General features: G+C 40.3%; 1 protein-coding gene across 2 annotated transcripts in view; it reads right to left on the reverse strand.

Annotated features, from left to right (window-relative positions):
- TRPM3 (transient receptor potential cation channel subfamily M member 3) overlaps positions 1 to 18,389 on the reverse strand; it is a 1,350,903-nt gene that overhangs the window by 14,783 nt on the left and 1,317,731 nt on the right. For both annotated transcript variants that reach the window (XM_069228883.1, XM_069228872.1), the window contains 2 exons: positions 17,284 to 17,434; positions 16,645 to 16,844 (listed from right to left, as the gene is read on the reverse strand). In XM_069228883.1, the coding sequence (XP_069084984.1) occupies positions 16,645 to 16,844; positions 17,284 to 17,434 (351 nt within the window). The remainder of the gene's footprint in view (positions 1 to 16,644; positions 16,845 to 17,283; positions 17,435 to 18,389) is intronic.

Genomic DNA, 18,389 nt, shown 5'->3' on the forward strand with positions numbered 1-18,389 from the left:
CAATTAAGAATAGATCAAGTCGCTGACCTAAAAACTTTATTTGACTTATCTCATGACTTACAAGATGAAGCTTATACAGAACAGGAAATCTTACAACAATTAGATATTGACACCAAAGCTCATAAACCTTCTGGATTAAAAGAGAAATCAAAGTTCTGTCCAATATTGTCACCAGGAAATAAAGTGGATTTATTTTCGGAACTTGTACTAGAGGATATTGAACGACTGTGTAATAAAAGATATATGAATCATCCAGGAAATTTGACCAAGAGGGAACGATCGGCATTGAGAAGTTTGATGTTAAATAATCAGATAATAATAAAATCAGCGGACAAGGGAGGCAATATTGTTATTCTCAACACATCTGATTATATGAAAGAGGCCTATAGGCAATTGAATAATCCACATGATTATAAGAAACTAACCACAAATCCGTTAAAGAATATGACTATGCAACTGCATTCTAAATTGGATGGTTGGCATCAACAACAATTACTTAATCGTGAGGATTATATTTATTTGAAAAAAGAAAATCCAACTTTACCGACAATCTATTTTTTACCAAAGATTCACAAATCACTAATATCACCACCAGGAAGACCGATTGTATCAGCATGTGATTCACTATTTGAAAGGTTGTCGGATTATGTAGACATTTATCTTGCCCCGATGGTTAGAACATTGAGTTCATATATCAAGGACTCTGGAGATCTATTAAATATTTTGGTGGATTTGGACTGGCATGAAGATTATTTGTTGGTTACAATCGATGCAGTCTCCCTATATACATCTATAAACCATGAAGTAGGACTAAAGGCAGATGAATATTTTTTAAAGCAACGTAATATTAAAGAATTGGAACATTCTAACATGCTGTTAGCCATGATTGACATGTGCTTAAAGAATAATATCTTTATGTTTAATCATGAGATTTTTCAACAATTGTGTGGAACTGCCATGGGCATTTCTCTTTCCCCAAACTATGCCAACTTGGTGATGGGTTGGTGGGAAAGAGAAATTGCATGGGATAAAAATAATGATTATTTTGTTGAGAAAGTTTTACTGTGGGTCTGTTTCATTGATGATCTTTTTATTATATGGAATGGTTCTAGAGATGAATTTATGCAATACTTCACTATTCTCAATAATAATCAAGTAGGTCTTAAATTTACATGTGAAACCAGCACAACATCCATCAATTTTCTAGACATTACTATTTATATTGAGAATAACAAAATAGAAACAACAGTATATCGGAAAGATACAGCTTGTAACAGTGTGTTACACGGGCATAGTTTCCACCCAAAAGCATTGATGAGGAGTATACCCATGGGGGAATTTATCAGAATGAGAAGAATTTGCTCTAATGATAAGGAGTTACATTTAAAATGCTCAGAAACTTATGAAAGATTCAGAAGTCGAGGATACAATGAAAATTTGTTAAAGAAAAATATGAATTTGATTACATTAAGGAAACGAGAAGATATCCTTTTTAAGAAAAAAGAATTAAATGTAAATGAACCACTTAGAATGATTATGAGATATACAAAAGAAAGTGGATGTATAAGGAACATAATTGAGAAACATTGGAAAATAATTGAGAAAGATTCAGATTTGGGGCCGTTAGTCGGTTCCAAACCTAATTTTTCATACAGAAAAGCACCGAGTATTAAAGATATGGTGGTGAGAAGTCACTTTACCTTAAGAAAAGATTCTAATTGGTTGGAACAAGAACAAAAGGGTTTCTCTAAGTGCAATAGTTGCAAAGCATGCAAAATAGGCAAGTCAATAAAGACGGTATCACTCCTGAATGGACAGAGGTTGGTGATCAAACATAAAATCACTTGTAACACCAAATTTGTAATTTATATCATAGAATGCCATTGTGGTCTCAAATATATAGGAAGTACCATTTGCATGTTAAAGAAAAGGATACTAGAGCACATTAGAGCAATAACCAATAAAGATATCACATATGCAACTGCTAAACATTTGCAAACACACACATCAAGTGATTGGAAAAGCTTAAGGTACTACGGGATAGATCACATACCAGATCAGGAAAGAGGGGGCAATCGAATTAAGAAACTGCGTCAACTAGAATCCAGATATATAATTCAAATGCGAACGAGGGCCCCTTATGGGATGAATTATGATGAGGAACTTTATGTCCATTTATAAATTGTATACATGAATTAATTCCTGTATCTGATGTATTAGTGTTCTCATATTATTTATCACAGACACTTGAGAATATTTAAGATGATGCTAAAATCAATTGGCTAAGAAGTGTATCTAACTCCATTTAGCACACATTTATTTAAATTGGTGTTTTCAGTGTAAAAGATGAATAAATCTGGAATTTAAGTGATAAAATACGCATCTGAAACTTTAACTTTGGACAATGCAATGATTAATTAAATTGTATATGCTTCTCTTGTTTAATTTAACTGAATAATTATTTTTTCATTAGTGTTTTATAATTGTTAGAAATTTAATTTATAAATGTATATAATTATACTATATTTGTTAGCATAATCATTCAAACTAAGTTGAAATGATGGGTTGTAGTATTTTTATTATTTCTATCACTTTGCATGTAGTACTATCAGTTCCAGCATGCATTATTCTGGTTAATAGTGCAAGTAGCTATAAATAAGACACAAATGGATTCATGAATTTTAGAACTCGATAAAGACCGTGTTGGTCGAAATGCGTTGTTCTTTGTTTGTCACAGTTACTTGAATATATTAAAAAATATAAACATCCTTGGTGGAGTGCTCGACCGACTTTGTTTTTTCATATATATATATATATATATAAAACAAAACCATAAAAAATCTAATGAATTATGAGAAAAAATATAGATGAATTAATGTAGATGTTAGAACTGACAGCCTTAGTGTGGTCTTCCCCCAAACTCTGTTTTGCGTGTTTGCCTCACCTTTTTGCTGATTTTCTTGTTGGCCTTAGGACTCTGAGCACTTTACCACTGCTGAAGTGCATGTGCTCTCTCTCCCCTAAACATGGTTTGTTTGGTACATTCACAATTGGCATATATAATATACTAGTCCCTAGTAAAGTGTAGTGCATGTGCCCAGGGCCTGTAAATTAAATGCTACAAGAGGGACTGCAGCACTGCATGTGCCACCCACTCACATGGCCCTTACACAAGTCTCAGACATGCCATTGCAGAGGCTGTGTGTGCAGTTTACACTGCCATATCAACTAGGCATTTAAACCCTATTTCTTGCCAAGCCGTAAACTTCCCTTTTATTACACATAAGTCCCCCCAAGGTAGGTAGCCCATAGGGCAGGGCCGGCTTTAGCGTTGGTGGCGCCCGATGCAACAATTTTTCTGAGCACCCCTTTCCCCCTCCTTGGGTTCCCTCACTATCACCTGGCAAAAGTGGCACTCATCTCTCCATAGCTCCTCTCTCACTTACATTTCATTTGTTTTAACGCACTAGTAAAGGCTGGCTTTACAAATCCACTCAGATATCCACATAAAATACAGATATGTTCTTTGCAGTAGGAAAATTATTATTATTATTTTTTATAACCACCTTTATTGTTTTTGAGATGAAAAGAAACACAAAGTGGTATATCACTGTACACATGTTAAGCAATTGGCATTGTGTAAAAGGAAATTCCGCTCACAAACATTTTCCATATATTGTGATACATTTGAAAAAGAAAGGGGGGGGTGAGAAAGGGGTTGAGGTCCCTCATAAACCCATGTATTCATTGGTGCATATGGAATAACCCAGACTGCATCCCTCACCTTCATTGGCTTGTCCTCATATCCTTTACATTATACATATTACACTATATTATATAGTCCCCAGTCATTGAGACCAGATTTTGTAAAATGTATTTGGGCAGACCCTAGCCAGGTACACTGAGTGTTCCATGGTGGTGCACCAGTCCTTTCCCCTCCTCCACTGTGTCAGGAAGGGGGGAGTGTTCCACGTCCAGTGTATCGCTATGTCTCTTTTGGCTATAAGCCGTGCTATGCACAGGAATGTTTTTTGTGCCCATGTATCTTCAGCTCCCTCCATCACCTGAGATGAACCATCAGCGGGGAGTGCTCGAGGGTGAGCCCCTGCACCTCTGAAAGCTCCCCCGAACTGTAGCGTGCAATGCTAGGGCACGACCAGACTATGTGGAAAAAGTCTGTGGGTGAGTGTGCGCATCTGTTACATTCAGAGTTGGCTCGCAACCCTGCTCGGTGGAGCCTGGCCGGTGTGAGGTATACATGGTGTAAGTAGTATATTTGGATGAATCGTAGTCTGGCTGATATGGTAATGGTACTTGGCGCCATTAAGGTGTCTCTCCAGTCTTTGTCGTCCATCGGCCCATCCATGTCTTCCAGAGGGAGCGCGGGGACTGAGGAGAGACAGGACCGTTCAACACCAGGGATCGATAGACGCTAGAGATCCCCGCGCCCAAGGCTCCCATCATTATTTTTGTCTCCATGGGACTAAATTCTGGAATGAGGTGCCCCCGGGGATGTGGACCGCCAGGGTGCGTTGCAGCTGTAAATACTTGTGAAATTGTTTCTTAGCCAGAGCATAAGTCTGTTGACATTCCTGAAAGGACCTGAAATGATTGCGGTCCCAGATGTCACCAACCACTGTAATGCCAATGTTGTCCCATTTGGAGAATCCCTCCAGACCCGCCACCTTCCGAAGCAGTGTCCCTTGCCACAACGGTGTGCATTGGATGATACAGTTCACCATCTTGTGTGTTTTGTGCAGAGTGCCACCCTTGGAAAACCTTGCTCGTGACCTCAGGGAGTATCCTAAGGATGGATGTCCCATACAGCATGTCCATAATTCCAGAGATCCCAATGATGGAAAGTTCTAGGTGGTAGGCCGGGTCGTCCCATCCCCCGTTGAGCCAGTCATTAATGACCAGCATTTGCATCGCCAAGTAGTATAGATATAAATTGGTCATGCCTAATCCACTCTCACAGGGATCTTGTTGGCATACATCCCAGGAGAGGCGGAGCCTGCAGTTGTGCTAAATAAATACACGGGCTGTAGCGTCCATCTCCCGGAACCACTGGCGAGGGAGTTGAATAAGCAGATTTTGGAGGATGTACAGAAAATGTGGTAGTACTAGCATTTTGTATAGGGCTATGCGCCCCATTGCGTTCAAAGGTAGCACCTGCCAGCGGCCGAGATCTGCTTTTACTGTCTTGACGGTAGGGGTGATGTTCAGAGACCACGTCATGGGCTGCTTCAGGGTGACTTTAATACCCAGGTACATGAAGCTGAGGTGCCGTATCGGAATGTGGGATTGCCAGTCTATGATGTCTCGGGAGCTGGAGAGTGGGATCAAGAGGGATTTATGATGGTTCAACCAGAGGCCCGAGGCCTGCCTAAAAACCCTGAGTAGGTAAAGACATCTGGGACTGCTCACCACCAGATGTGATAAGTATAAGATGTGCTAAGTTTAAGAGAACATCATCAGCATAGAGGGCGATGCTGTCCTCCTCCGCCCCCGGCCATCTCCATCCTGTGAGGAAGGTGTATTGATAAATCACAAGTTCTAGGAGTTCTATGGCAAGGGCAAAGAGGAAAGGGGACAGCAGACATCCCTGCCTCATGCCCCTCCCTATAGGGAAGGACTCCGACAATACTCCATTTACCAGAACCCTGGCCGTTGGCCCCTAATAGAGAAGTTGTACCAAACGACGGAATGTGTCTTTCAAATCCATTTTCTCAAGGATGGAGTATAGGTATTCCCAGTCTACTGAGTCAAATGCTTTCTCAAAGTCTATTAGTAGGAGTGCCAGTGGGGAGCCAAAGCTCCCCTGGTGCGCCAAAGCGATGTGCAAACTCCTTAAACAGTGTCGGGTCCCTCGAGTGGGTATGAAGCCACATTGATCGGGATGGATCAGATGTTGAATAACCGCCTTAAGATGATTAGCTAAAATAGCAGCAAATATGTTTATCTCACCATTTATTAGGGAGATGGGCCAGTATGCGGCACATAACCTGGAGATGGGATGGGATTTTGGGAGTACTACTATAGTAGCCTGGTCAAGTTCCTCGGGTAGGTGACACCTATGCAGTACTTCACTGTAGAAGTCTTGAAGATGGGGCAGCAGTATGTCTTTAAATTTGAAGTAATATTCAGCAGGATGGCCATCAGCTTCATAGCCGAGATAGCCTCGCTGATCTCCTCCCATGATATAGGATCTCATGCAGAAGAGGGGCATCCCTTTCAATGGTTGGTTGGGGGACAAGTTTATACAGGGCAGTGTAGTATTGGGCAAAAGTAGAGGTGATGTCTATAGGATTGTTATGGATTGTCCCAGCTTCATCACTTATCTCTGGGACCACTCATCCTCCTTGCGGTCCGCGGGCCAATTGGTACAGTAGTTTGCTATTTTTATCCACCATCCACAGATGCGCGCCTGGGAAGCACGCCATAGCAGCTTCGTCTCTTCAAGGGAGCAGGTCCTAAGCTCCTCTCGCACGAGCTCCAGGGCCTCACCCCAATCTGACTCACCACCCTGGTTCCACTCCTGCTTCAGCAGCAATGCCCGGGCCTCAAGTTCTGTTACGCGTGTTTATTTCTACTTTTATATCTGGCGCAGGAGAGCCTTAGCATGCCCCAGATAACTGCTTTACCCGCCGCCCACAGCATTGCATTGGAATGGACGCTGACCAAATTTTCTGGAAAGTATTGTTCAATTTGTACGTATAGAGCGGCCGAGTAAGTTGCGTCCTGTTTGACACAGGCATTGAGATGCCATATCGGTCTCCGAATGGCACCTGGGGGGCCGGTACTGAGGAGCAGTGGTGCGTGATCAGAGATGCCCCGGGACAGTATCCGTACATGGGTGAGCAAATGTAGATGAGTGGCCAGCATAATGAGCATGTTTATACGTGCATGTGTATGGTTGGCTGCCTAGGTGTGGGTGTATTGCTGGGTGCCACGTGCGCCAAGTGTCGCATAGGTCCAAGTTACGTAACCATATGTTGAGAAGAGAAGAACGATTATGTCTGGATTGTGAGGGAGGTCCTGTAATATCCAGATCTAGGTCAAGAGCGGCATTCATGTCACCCCCTATGATGGTGGGGCCTCTGGGCATCTGAGTGATTATGTCTGTTAGTGTATTGAGGAATGTTCCAACCCTGTTGGGGGAGCGTATACGCTAAGGAGGTTATTGGACTGTCTCTCCACCTTTCCTGCATCACCGTCAACAGCGGTGCATCGCCGCTGCTGTGTGGATCATGAACACCACATTGCTGACTGTGCAACTCATCATCTCGATTCCCAAAGCACCTTCGACTTTGTGTGGCTCAGATCCGACGTATCGCCTACATCCTTGGGATCAATGCCAACGCATCACTGCCTTTGCTCCTTGCATTTTGTTCTCGACATTGACGCAACTCCAAACCACGGTACTATTTCAGTTGGCCTGAACTTTGGATTTGACCCAGTCTAGCATGAGCAGATAGCCCCAGTTGGCACTTTATGCTTTTATCCACTACAGTTTAATTAAATTTTTTTAAATTCATATCTTTACTTTTACTAATTGGATTTGGTCATTTTGGTCTTGTTTTGTTCATAAAAATATTATCTATTTTTCTAACCCGGTGTGGAATCTTTTTGTGGTGTTTCGTTGTTTTACCATTTGAAGTGTTGCACAAATACTTCACACCTTGTCTCTTAATTTAAGCCTGACTGCTCCCTACAAAGGGGTGAGCACAGGTTAATTGGGATGCGTTGGTGACTTACCCTAAGATTGTGATTCCTGTTTGAAACTAGTGCATTGCTCTGCCAATCAGAAACTCAATTTTTAACAGTAGAAAATAAATAAAATATAAAAATGTAAAACTCCAAAAACACTTGCACTTAAAATACTCTAACCATTAAAATGCATTTAAAAATAAAACAAATAATATAAAATATAAAAAACAAACAATTAATGCTATGAAATCCACTTAACCAATATAATGAAGACTATTGGAGTCAAAGAATGTTAAATATACTATTCCCATTCTTTTTCAGTGTTGCACTTCAGAAGAGTTAGATTTAAGATTACTACTACATTTAGTGCAACAGTAGGGAAAGCGCTATACTTCAGAGGTATTAAACTTACTGTTCCAAATCCAGTCTAAATAACAGTAGGGGAAGCATCGGACTGTGACGCGATGAAATGTACTATTCCGACTCCAGTCTAAACAACAGTAGGTAAAATGCTGGACTCCATAGCGGTTAAAATTTACTATTCCCATTCCAATTAGTGCAACACTAGATAAAGCGTTGGATTTTGCAGGGGTAAATTTACTATTCCCATTCCAAACAGCACAACAGCATGGAAAGTGCTGGACTTCGGAGGGGTAAAATGTACTAGTCCCACTCCAGTTTGTGCAACAGCAGTGAAAGAGTTTGATTGTGGAGGGGTGAGATTTACTATTCCCACTCCAACCAATGCAGCAGTAGGGAAAGTGTTTGACTTTGAAGGGGTTAATTTTACTATTGCTACTACAGTCAAAGCAAGAGTAGGGGAAGTACTTTACTTCAAACACATTACATATATGAGTAACTCCATAAATGTAGAAAAAAATAAACTCTTACTATAAAAACATATATATAAACAAAACTAAAAACAATTAATAAATGTACATATTTATCATTCAGTAATAAATCATTGATATTTAAGAATTAATTAACTTTCTACTCTATGCCCCTGCAAACCTAGCAGGCCACTCCTAAAATATAACCATAAAATATTAACTATAAAATATATACAGTAAGCTATAAAATATTATTCCATATTTGACATATTAAAAACCAATTAAATAACAACCAGCAAATAATTTACATAGTAAATATCAACCAATTTTTTTAAATTAATAATTAAATATAACCTAATTAACTTCCCACACTATCCCCCACCACTTAACAACCCACTATAATACTTAACACTACTAACATTTTTGAGATCACTTAAAATTGCATGGTATATTTTTTTTAAACAATAATATTTATATGAACAGTAGTAACACAAAACATTAATAGATCAACTAAAACAGCCAAATTTTAAAAAACTATTTTTTCAACCTCTGTTACTAAAAATTATGTTAAAAGCTTATTACTTACTTGGGTTATTGGTTGAGGGGAGTGAGATACCTTCTCAAACGACAGCCACAATCCTTGTCAGGGTGAACCACAAAAGTCACTAAATTAACCTGTGCTTAACCCTCTGCTAACTTGGCACAAAAGCAATCAAGTTTAATTTATGGGCAAAGTGTAGGGTATTTATCCAGCACCCAAAGAGTAATAAAGTAAACAAACAACACAAGAAAAAAATCCCACACCATTTTAGAAAGACAGAGTAAAATTTTATAAATAAACTGATACCAAAATAGCAAAAATCCAATCAGTTGAACCACTGGTATGCGATTTAAAATTTTTAGGTAAGTATAGCTTGTAATAGCACAAAGTGCCACACGCGGTCATCGGTTCGTGCTAGACCGGGGGAAAGTCACAAGTTCTAGCGTGGGCTCGATACAGGGACTAGGTTAATCCCGCTGCAAAAATTACCTTCTCAAAGTTCGACATGAAAAGTACAATTCACAGTGGAGGAGGCCACAGAGCACAAGTACAGTATCACAGGTGGTCGTCATTGCAGTGTGAAGAGCAGGCTGAGCATCATGGATGGTCGTCAGTGTAGCGCAGAGATCCTGTCAGGTGTTACGGACTGTCATTGATGGACCTTTGTATTTGCAGTCACCCCAGGCTGTTGCTGTACCACAAAGTGCATATTTAATGTTACCGGCCAACACTGACGGTTATGGTAGTGAAGAAACTCATGTTCACTGCAGCTTTGTATTGACATTCATCACAGGCAGCAGGATCTAGACGTGAATGTGCCTATTTGCAGTCATGAAGAGCCCCAAAAATTAAATCTTCCTTTCTTCACAGGAGGAGCTCAACTGATGCCAGCCAAGTGTCCAGGAACTGGTGAAGCACTTCTTGGAGATCGATCAGGAACTCACTCTAGCAGAGGCTATCAGGGACAGGCAGGTCCAGGTGCAGCAGGTCAGCTAGGCAGTTGCAGGGAGGCCTTTGGAGCTTGTTGTGTCCCTGTAGCTCAGAACAAGGGGTCAGCCATCTGACCCTTGTAGGCACTCTGGTAGTCCTGGGATCAAGCCAGAAGGCAGGCCTCAAGCAGCAGGGCAGTCCTCTGAGGGTGCAAGGCAAATTTCAAGCAGGCAGGCTGTCATCTGGTGGCAACAGGTCAGTCCTCTAAGGTACAAAGCAGGCCTCAAGCAGCAGGGCAATCCTCTGAAGTCCAAGTCAGTCCTTCAGGTCCAGGAGTGAACTGAAGAGTTGGTCTGAGGGTCCAATACTTATACTTGATGCCAGCCTTTAAATTGGGAGACATTTCATGACTTCCTCCCACATATGTTTCTGGGATTTCCTTCATCCCCTGTCCAGGCTCCAACGGGCCTAGGGGGACAATGGACTGAAGTCAAGTTCTTTGTGAGTGTGCTGAGGCAGCCCTTTCAAATGTAAGTGGGGCAGGGAAAAGCTCAGCCTCTTCGATCCTGAAAAGGATGGCCCATCCTGACAACAGCTTGACCCTTTTGTCTCATTGCTCAGGGGAATACATAAAGGCCAACTGCTACCTACTCCCAGTCACGTGACCCATGAAACATGCTGCAAGTACAAAAAGGTTAGGACCAGAAAATGACATCTTTCTAAAAGTATGATTTTTAGAAATATGACTTAAAATCTGACTTTATCATGAAAGAGTGGTTTAATTAATTTGAGTGTAAGCATGACATTCTTATCTGCTCTCAATAAAACATCATCACTTATTAAATGTAATAAGGAAACCCAATGTTATATTATGGGCAAGGTAGGCCTTGCAGTGGAGAAAAAACGATTTGAGAGCTTTTCACTACCAGGACGTAGAAAACTTAAAAGCACATGTACAACTTTTTAAATACACTGAACCCTGCCCTATGGGCTGTTTAGGGCCTACTTTGTGGTACTTTGCATCACTCTGCATTGGAACCAGCTACCAGATGGGATCTGCAAGGTGGGGCCATGCAAGACTTTGAGTCATTTGGCGGCAGTTCCTGTAAAACCTTCGATTTAGAGCTGCTCGACTTTGTAGGGACCTGTGCTACTTTGCACCAGATCTGATGGTACCTTCAGTTAGGCAGTAAGGAGTGCTCTCTGATGCTAGCCAAGCATCCAGTACCTGGGGGTGCACCCTTTGGGAATCAGCAGGGCTTAGACAAGGTCCAGTTGGTACTGCTCAGCTGGGCAGTTGCAGAGCAGGCCTCAGGAAGTGTTTTTGCCCCTTTAGCTTAAACAGGAGGCCAGCCAACTAACCCTGAGAGTCACTCTGGGTAGCCCGGCAAATAGGTTCAATGTTCCTTCTTCAGACAGAAAGGCAGTCCTTCTTGCAGCAGGGAATCCTTCTTCTGAATCTTCTACAGCCCAGGAGTGTTCTGATTTAGGGTCTTGTAGTGTTACTTTTTATCACCAGTGTCACCTTTAGTGTGGGGGGAGAATCAAACCTTAGCCCATCCCCTGATTTATTTCTGACCAGTTCCCCTGTCATTCCTAGGACTCCTGTCTGGTGGGACTAAAGCAAGGTCAAGCCAGGTGGCAGGCTACTTTGTTTGTGTTGCAGGCAAAGCCATTTGAACTGTAATTAGGTCTGGGTACAGCTTGTCCCCCAGCCATCCTACCACGATAAACCATTGTGTCCACACCTAAGCCATGTGTCCCATGCCTGGGAGCAATACACAAATGCAAAGAGCTGAGCCAATCACGATCATGTGGCCAACGACACTGGTAGAAAGGCACAGTTGAGTTGAACAAGAAAATGAGAACTTTTTAAAAGTGGCAGTTTCAGAAATATAACTTAAAATCTGACTTCATCATTAAGGAGGATTTTAAATTACAATCCACAAGAGTTAATGAACTATTTCTCTATCTCTTCCCAATGTGGAGTTAGCATTTTATTAAATTGAATAAAATAACCTAATGTTAGCTGAGTTTTTCACTGGCCGTGTAAGTAAAAGTTAAACCCACATGTCCTACTTTTTAAATAGCATGCTTCCTGACCTGTGAGCCTTTATGACCTACCTAAGTGGTGCCTTATGTGTATTAAAAAGGAATGCTTAGACCTGCAAAAATGTTTATTTTGCCAGGTTGAAATAGCAGTTTAAAACTGTGCTACAGGCTGCAGTAGCAGGCCCAAGACATGTTTTAAAAAGCACAAGTTATTCTGTTGAATATTTAGTAGCATTTAATACACAGACCCTGGGTATATGCATTACCAATTATTAGGGACTTAAATGTAAAATAAATGTACTAATCAGGCATATGCCAGGCGTACCATATTTTAGGGAGAGAACGTAGGTAGTTTACCACTGGTTAGTAGGGAAAAGGCACACACAGTCCTATTGACAACAAAAAAAGGATCAGCACCAGAACACAAAAATCATGGGATGTCTGTGTAAAAAAGGCCAGGCCCAACAATTAGATTTTTGGTAGACCAATTGGTGGTTGGATTTGAGTGCCCACTGTAGTTGACTGTCGGAAAACCAAACCTGAAAAAGCAGGCATGTGGTTTACCTGGAATTGGCAAAACTGAGGTTTTCACTCATTTATATTTGTGAAGCAAGTAAATGAAATATTGTGTGCTACTAAAGATGGCGACATGTTGGTGTTTTGATCTACAATGGGGCATGGTTCAAGTATCAGGCCTGGTGGACCCTGCGTTATTTCCGGGCAGAGTATTTCTTAGGGGTCTCAGACAATGTTTTGGATTCCAACAACTGTATTCTGCAGAGAGCCTTTATATATTTGTAATCCCTTTGCTTGAGGTGTTTCGCTGACACCAAGATGCTCAGTGAGTCTCATTTGCAGGCCTCCAGTACAGGCATCTTTGGTGTTTAAACAGAATATTGGAAACAAAAATATTGTAGGACAAAATTTCATGTCAAGAATATTTAGGACAAAAATATAATGAAGGTAAGTTTCTATAGATAAGCAACATTTTACTATTTAACACCACATCTATGTACCTTGATGATAAATATATCTTCAAGGTACATAGATGTGGAGTTGAGAATAGTAAGTCTGTACTTGCCTATTTGCACTTACGTTCACAATATTTTGGTCCTCAATATTTTTGACACTATATTCTGATGTTTCTGACATTTTGTCAGTGATCTGCAGCTCTAGGGCACTCTTGGAGTAAGTATTATGTTGGTAATACAAACAAGGTAGTACATTGAGTGTTCTGTATAATGTACATACAATACTTCTGAGTTTTCTTCACATGTAATCCCACATGTCACAGATGTTTTCCTTGTTCAGGCTCCCTGTTTATTATTGCACTGCCTTAGTCTTCCTCTACATCTACCAATTCACCTTGAACTCTGATGACCTACGTTTCCACCCTTTTAATTCCTCCCTGTCTTGTATGTTACGTTAGTTCTCTCCTACCTCCTCATCTAACTCCTTTGTCCTTTCTGCTTGGGATCTCCCTTTTTCCTAACGTCCTAATGCTTTTGCTCTATTTTTCCTTGTTCCTAACCTGCTAAACCCATTCCGTCCTTCCTTTATCCTCACCTCTTATTTCCCTGTAGCACTTAACCTGATGCGTTCTTCCTTTGTCCGCTGTTTTCTTCAACCTCTGCACCATGTTGACACTAACTCTGAAGTCTTGTTATAACATTTTCCTTGTGTTACTGCCCTCATTGATTACTTACTTGTCAGATCAACGTAAGGGACTAACACAACACCACTTGCTGTTTTCATGGGTTGGGTTTTTGGTTTATAAAAAATAAATAAATGCATCGACGAGTCAAACAACGAGGGACGTCAGCACTCTGCTAGCATGGGACCGTTTCAGTTAGTACAATTCTTGTCTGCATGATTCTTATCCTTATAAGAGTTCTCAAGTAGAATTAAGAGCTCCTGTATTCTGCATTTGATTGGTATCAGGGCAGAATATGATCATCACAATTCGTTGTTCCACTCTTGTCAATCAGCAACCGTTCTGTGTGTCTGCCTTCTTTCAGGTTTCCTTTTAACTTTTAAATAAAGATCGTGTATTCCCATTAATCCATGCCAAAGCTTATCCTGCTTTCCCAATGCCTACTGTTTGATGTGATTTATTCACAAATAAAATAAATACACCTCCCGTGTTAAATTTGCAGGTTTCAAAATTACATGTTTATCATTTGTTACAACTAATGCCATTTAACCAAAAAACTATGAATCAATTTTCGGCTTTAAGGGTTCAGAAGAAATAAAATCACCCTCAGCATAGTGACAGCGCCTTGAAGGGTCTCTCAGGAGGTCGGTTCGAATGGCCCTTGGGATCTCCCGAGCAGGCAGGTAAATAAGCAGCAGGTCTACAGACCCACTCTGTTTATAACATACTGTTTTCTGAAAACTCTTTAGCTCAGAAAGAATTTTTTTTTTTAGCATTCCCTATAAATATTAGTTCGGCAGTCTGACGTACTTTTCATATCTGGTTATTATACTGCTGAAAGTATTTTTGTAGGTTTTTGTTCGGAAAGTGTGGGAAGGGCATTTTTCAGGAATTGTTACCTATTAGAAATACAATCAATCATTTACAATGTATTTTTAATAATTTCGTCGTTTATAAGATTTATTTTTGGGGCTAAGACAGACTTCATAGCTATTTAATTTAGTGCGAATTATTTATTGGTTGTTTGTTTACATTATCGTAGTTTATATTTAAAGATAACTTTTAATGAGTTGTTAGCAGCAGGTAAAAGACAAAACGAGAATTTTAAGTGTTCAGAGTTTTAGATAGAGACTAGTTATAATAATGACTTTTAGTGAGTGCCAGGTGAAAAGCTGGGTGGAAGAATTTTTTTCTGTAAGGAGAGACCGGTGGTGCTAAGTGATGACTATAGTGTTTTATTGTAAAAAAAAACAAAAAAACATAAGTGTCAGTGCCCTCGTTAGGAGGCCACGGCAACTTGCATCACCCATTCCCCCTGCCAGCGCTGCCAATGACAGCAGCACCACAAGTACTAACCATCACACTACTACAATTCAGACTATGCCATCCCCCCAAAGCTATAAGAATGGCTAGGGTGGCAGATATTAGTCATTTTGAATGTAGGTTGAATTAACAGACAGCTGCAATTGTGCTCAACACTGAATTAGACACACTACATCACCATGTGACAGACTGTTACAAGGGCCGGTGTTAACAATTAAGTGCCAATGTCAAGCACCGGACCTACCGGCTCAAATTAAGCACTGGATGACTGCAAGGGGAGAGAAAAGGGGTATGAGGCCCGTGGGTAGGTATGCGTTGTAAATAGTCAGAGTAGAGAAATACTCTGTGCTGCAGGTATATAATGCCAGGAGTGTCTTTTATGAGGGATGGGGAACACTGAATAGAAGAGGTGGAATAGGCTTCTGAAAGTAAATTCACAGCTGGGGCTGCTTCGGGAAATGGCAGTTGAGAGGAAATGTGGACATTAAACAGGCTGAGTGCATGCGACTAACATCATAGGTAGGAGATAGAAAACTGTGAGGAAATGGGAGGCACCAGTAAAATCATACGTTTCCACCATTGAGACTACGGCAATCAAGCCCATCCTCTTGTGTCAGGGATCTTTAGCCCAGTGCATGAGTTGCTACAAGCTCATCCTTGTTTTTGAAATGTGTATACTGCATCAGGGGACAAAACTTGTTTTTACACATAAGAACCTGATTAAGATGTTGACAGAGGGGATTACTCTGTCACAAATGTGTCAGATATCGTGTCTGCCATATTACGGTCCATTTCTGACTGAGTATTCCATCCACCCACATCTAAATAAGGCCCATAATCATAAGTCTCTTTGTTTGAATGACCTGATTCTTAAAGGTTTTACTCACCTCACATCATCTTAAGTGTGAAATACATTGCTGGAGTAATTTCCAAGGTCTTGCTTCAAAGAAGTAGGATCTGAGGGGATGTGTACCCCACATAGAAACAGGGTGGGAAAAGAAAGTGCTGTGGATGGTCATAGAAAAAGCATAGATCACCAGTAATTCCAGAACTTTGTTGGTATTCACAAACATTTTGCATGGTCAGGTCCACACTGGAAAGATGTGCAAACCTACTCCACAAAAGGGTGCAGTGAGTGCAAGTTGGGAATGGAAACTGAATAGCCAAAAAATGTATGCATGTGTTAAGTATGGAAGGGTTTTCTCCACATGGAAAATGCTAAACTTACAGACTGTCTATTCCACAGGCAAACCCATCCGAATGTAGTCAGTAGTAGAGATTTACTAATGGAAGCCTTTAAATTCAGCAGTTTTTTCAGAGTACTCTGGTTTTTTTTTTAGAACCATCTAAAAGTTGTAAATTTATACAATTCTAGGTGTATCTGTATAATTTTAAAAAATGAGCTTTTGTCCGAAATTCTTAAACTGTTGGAATGATGATTCGTATATATCTGTAGGTTGACATCCATTAATTAAAAATTGCACAGGCTGTGGAAACGAATTGCTCCATTTTTTAAAATTGTTACATGGGATTATTTTGTTTTATTTCATGACTATTATTTTATCTAATTCTAACTTGATATCGACACACTTGGCAGTTCTTACTTAATCCATAATCTCTCTCCTCTTGGTCGCCTTCCTGTTTTCTCCATCGACAGCAAAGGTGTTGACAAATCATCGTGAAGTGGCTGAAAATTATCAAAGGTGGCGGCAGGACAGGCCTTTCGTGAAAAGTCATGATTAGCTGGTATCTCTGAAATTTCCACACTTGATTTGAAATGGATTTTACTTCAAAGAAAGTGTTGCTGAAATGCAAATTGTAAAAGTAATTAAACAATATGTTTGAGAATCTAAATAATGTAGTAGAAAGTTAAAATGTAAAAGCCAGAGTTAAAAAAAAGAAATACTGATAACAGTAAAGAACCACAAACATTCTTGTTCACCTAGATCTCTGAATAATGATATTGTACATCTTTGGTCTTATTACCGCTACAATATGAAATTCACTGTTAGCAGACCTGTTCTTTAAAGTGTCATTGATACTCAAGTAAAGTGTCATGCTGCCATCAAGTTTAGGGTGCACTAAGCAACTACTTTAAATAACAACAATAATAATACTACTGATAATAAATGTTTTATTTCCTTTCCTAGGCATGGTATGGTGGCATAAATGCCTACCTATGACAGGGAAAACCAGTGCTTATAATGGGTGTTTGCCTTATGCACCAACAAAATAAAACTCACTTAAACACAGCTATGAGAAGATTAACAAGTAGGATGTTTGCCACCAAAAGATAACAAGCCATGATAGCAGGAACGATCCAGGCACCAATCTTGCAGGGTGGGAGTTGGACTATTTTGCCATCCTCTCTAGTTTCATTGTATCCACATGGTGCTGTAAAGGAGCAAACAAGAAAGAAAGACACCAATTGGAATTAGCAAGCTTTATCTTTATAGAGACTATGAAGCAGATTTACTAAGGACTTGTGTTGTCCTTGATTGATGCAAGTCAACGCAATGCAACGCAAGTCCTTTTCTGGGATTTACTATGCTACAAAAAGCCAGTTTGCATGGTTTCGTTGTTATACAAAGTAACTCAACTCAGAGCATAGCGCTGCCTTGTGCTACTTTGCATCTGGGAGGCATTCCCATACATCCACTCATTGATTTTGGCAGAGTCCCAGATTTATTATGGTCAGTAAGCCTGGAATTGAGCCAAAATGGTGTGCTTCCCAGGCCAAGGAGTAACAAGGAGAAATATATTTCTCCTTTTTTCTTCTTTTTTCTATGTGTGATGCTTCTTTTTTCTACGTGTGATGCGTTTCACAACACACACAAAAAAGGAAAATGCCCATCAGGATTGTTTTTGTGCGGGAAGTTGCCCCTTCCTGCACAAAAGCAATCTTAATCACAATGCAGGCACCCTTGCATCATGGTGTAAGGGTGCCTGCATTGGTGCCAGGCAGCACACAGTGCGTCAATGCAAGGAGGAAGCAGGAGTATGCCATATCTTTGAAGATATGGCACCATTCTACAGTCTCCATTTCACGCAATGCAGAGCGGCAAATCGCTCCTTAGTTTGACTTTGACATTGATTCTTAAAAAATGTACATACTGAGATGGAAGATTCACAATATAGAATACTGCCATGATTTATTGAAGCATTCTTTTCTGTTTATAGATCATGCATGTGGTAATCTGGGGATGTAAAACTCTGCTGTTAGCACTTTTCATGCAATTGAATTTGCATAGGTCCAGAAATCCAAAAAGAATAACAGAATATGAAATACACTTGAAAAGCGTCCCAGATTAGGACCCTAGAGAATCGAGTTAGATTTAAATAAAGCCAA

The sequence above is a fragment of the Pleurodeles waltl genome, chromosome 1_1, assembly GCF_031143425.1.
Source record: "Pleurodeles waltl isolate 20211129_DDA chromosome 1_1, aPleWal1.hap1.20221129, whole genome shotgun sequence".
NCBI classification, from domain to species: domain Eukaryota; kingdom Metazoa; phylum Chordata; class Amphibia; order Caudata; family Salamandridae; genus Pleurodeles; species Pleurodeles waltl.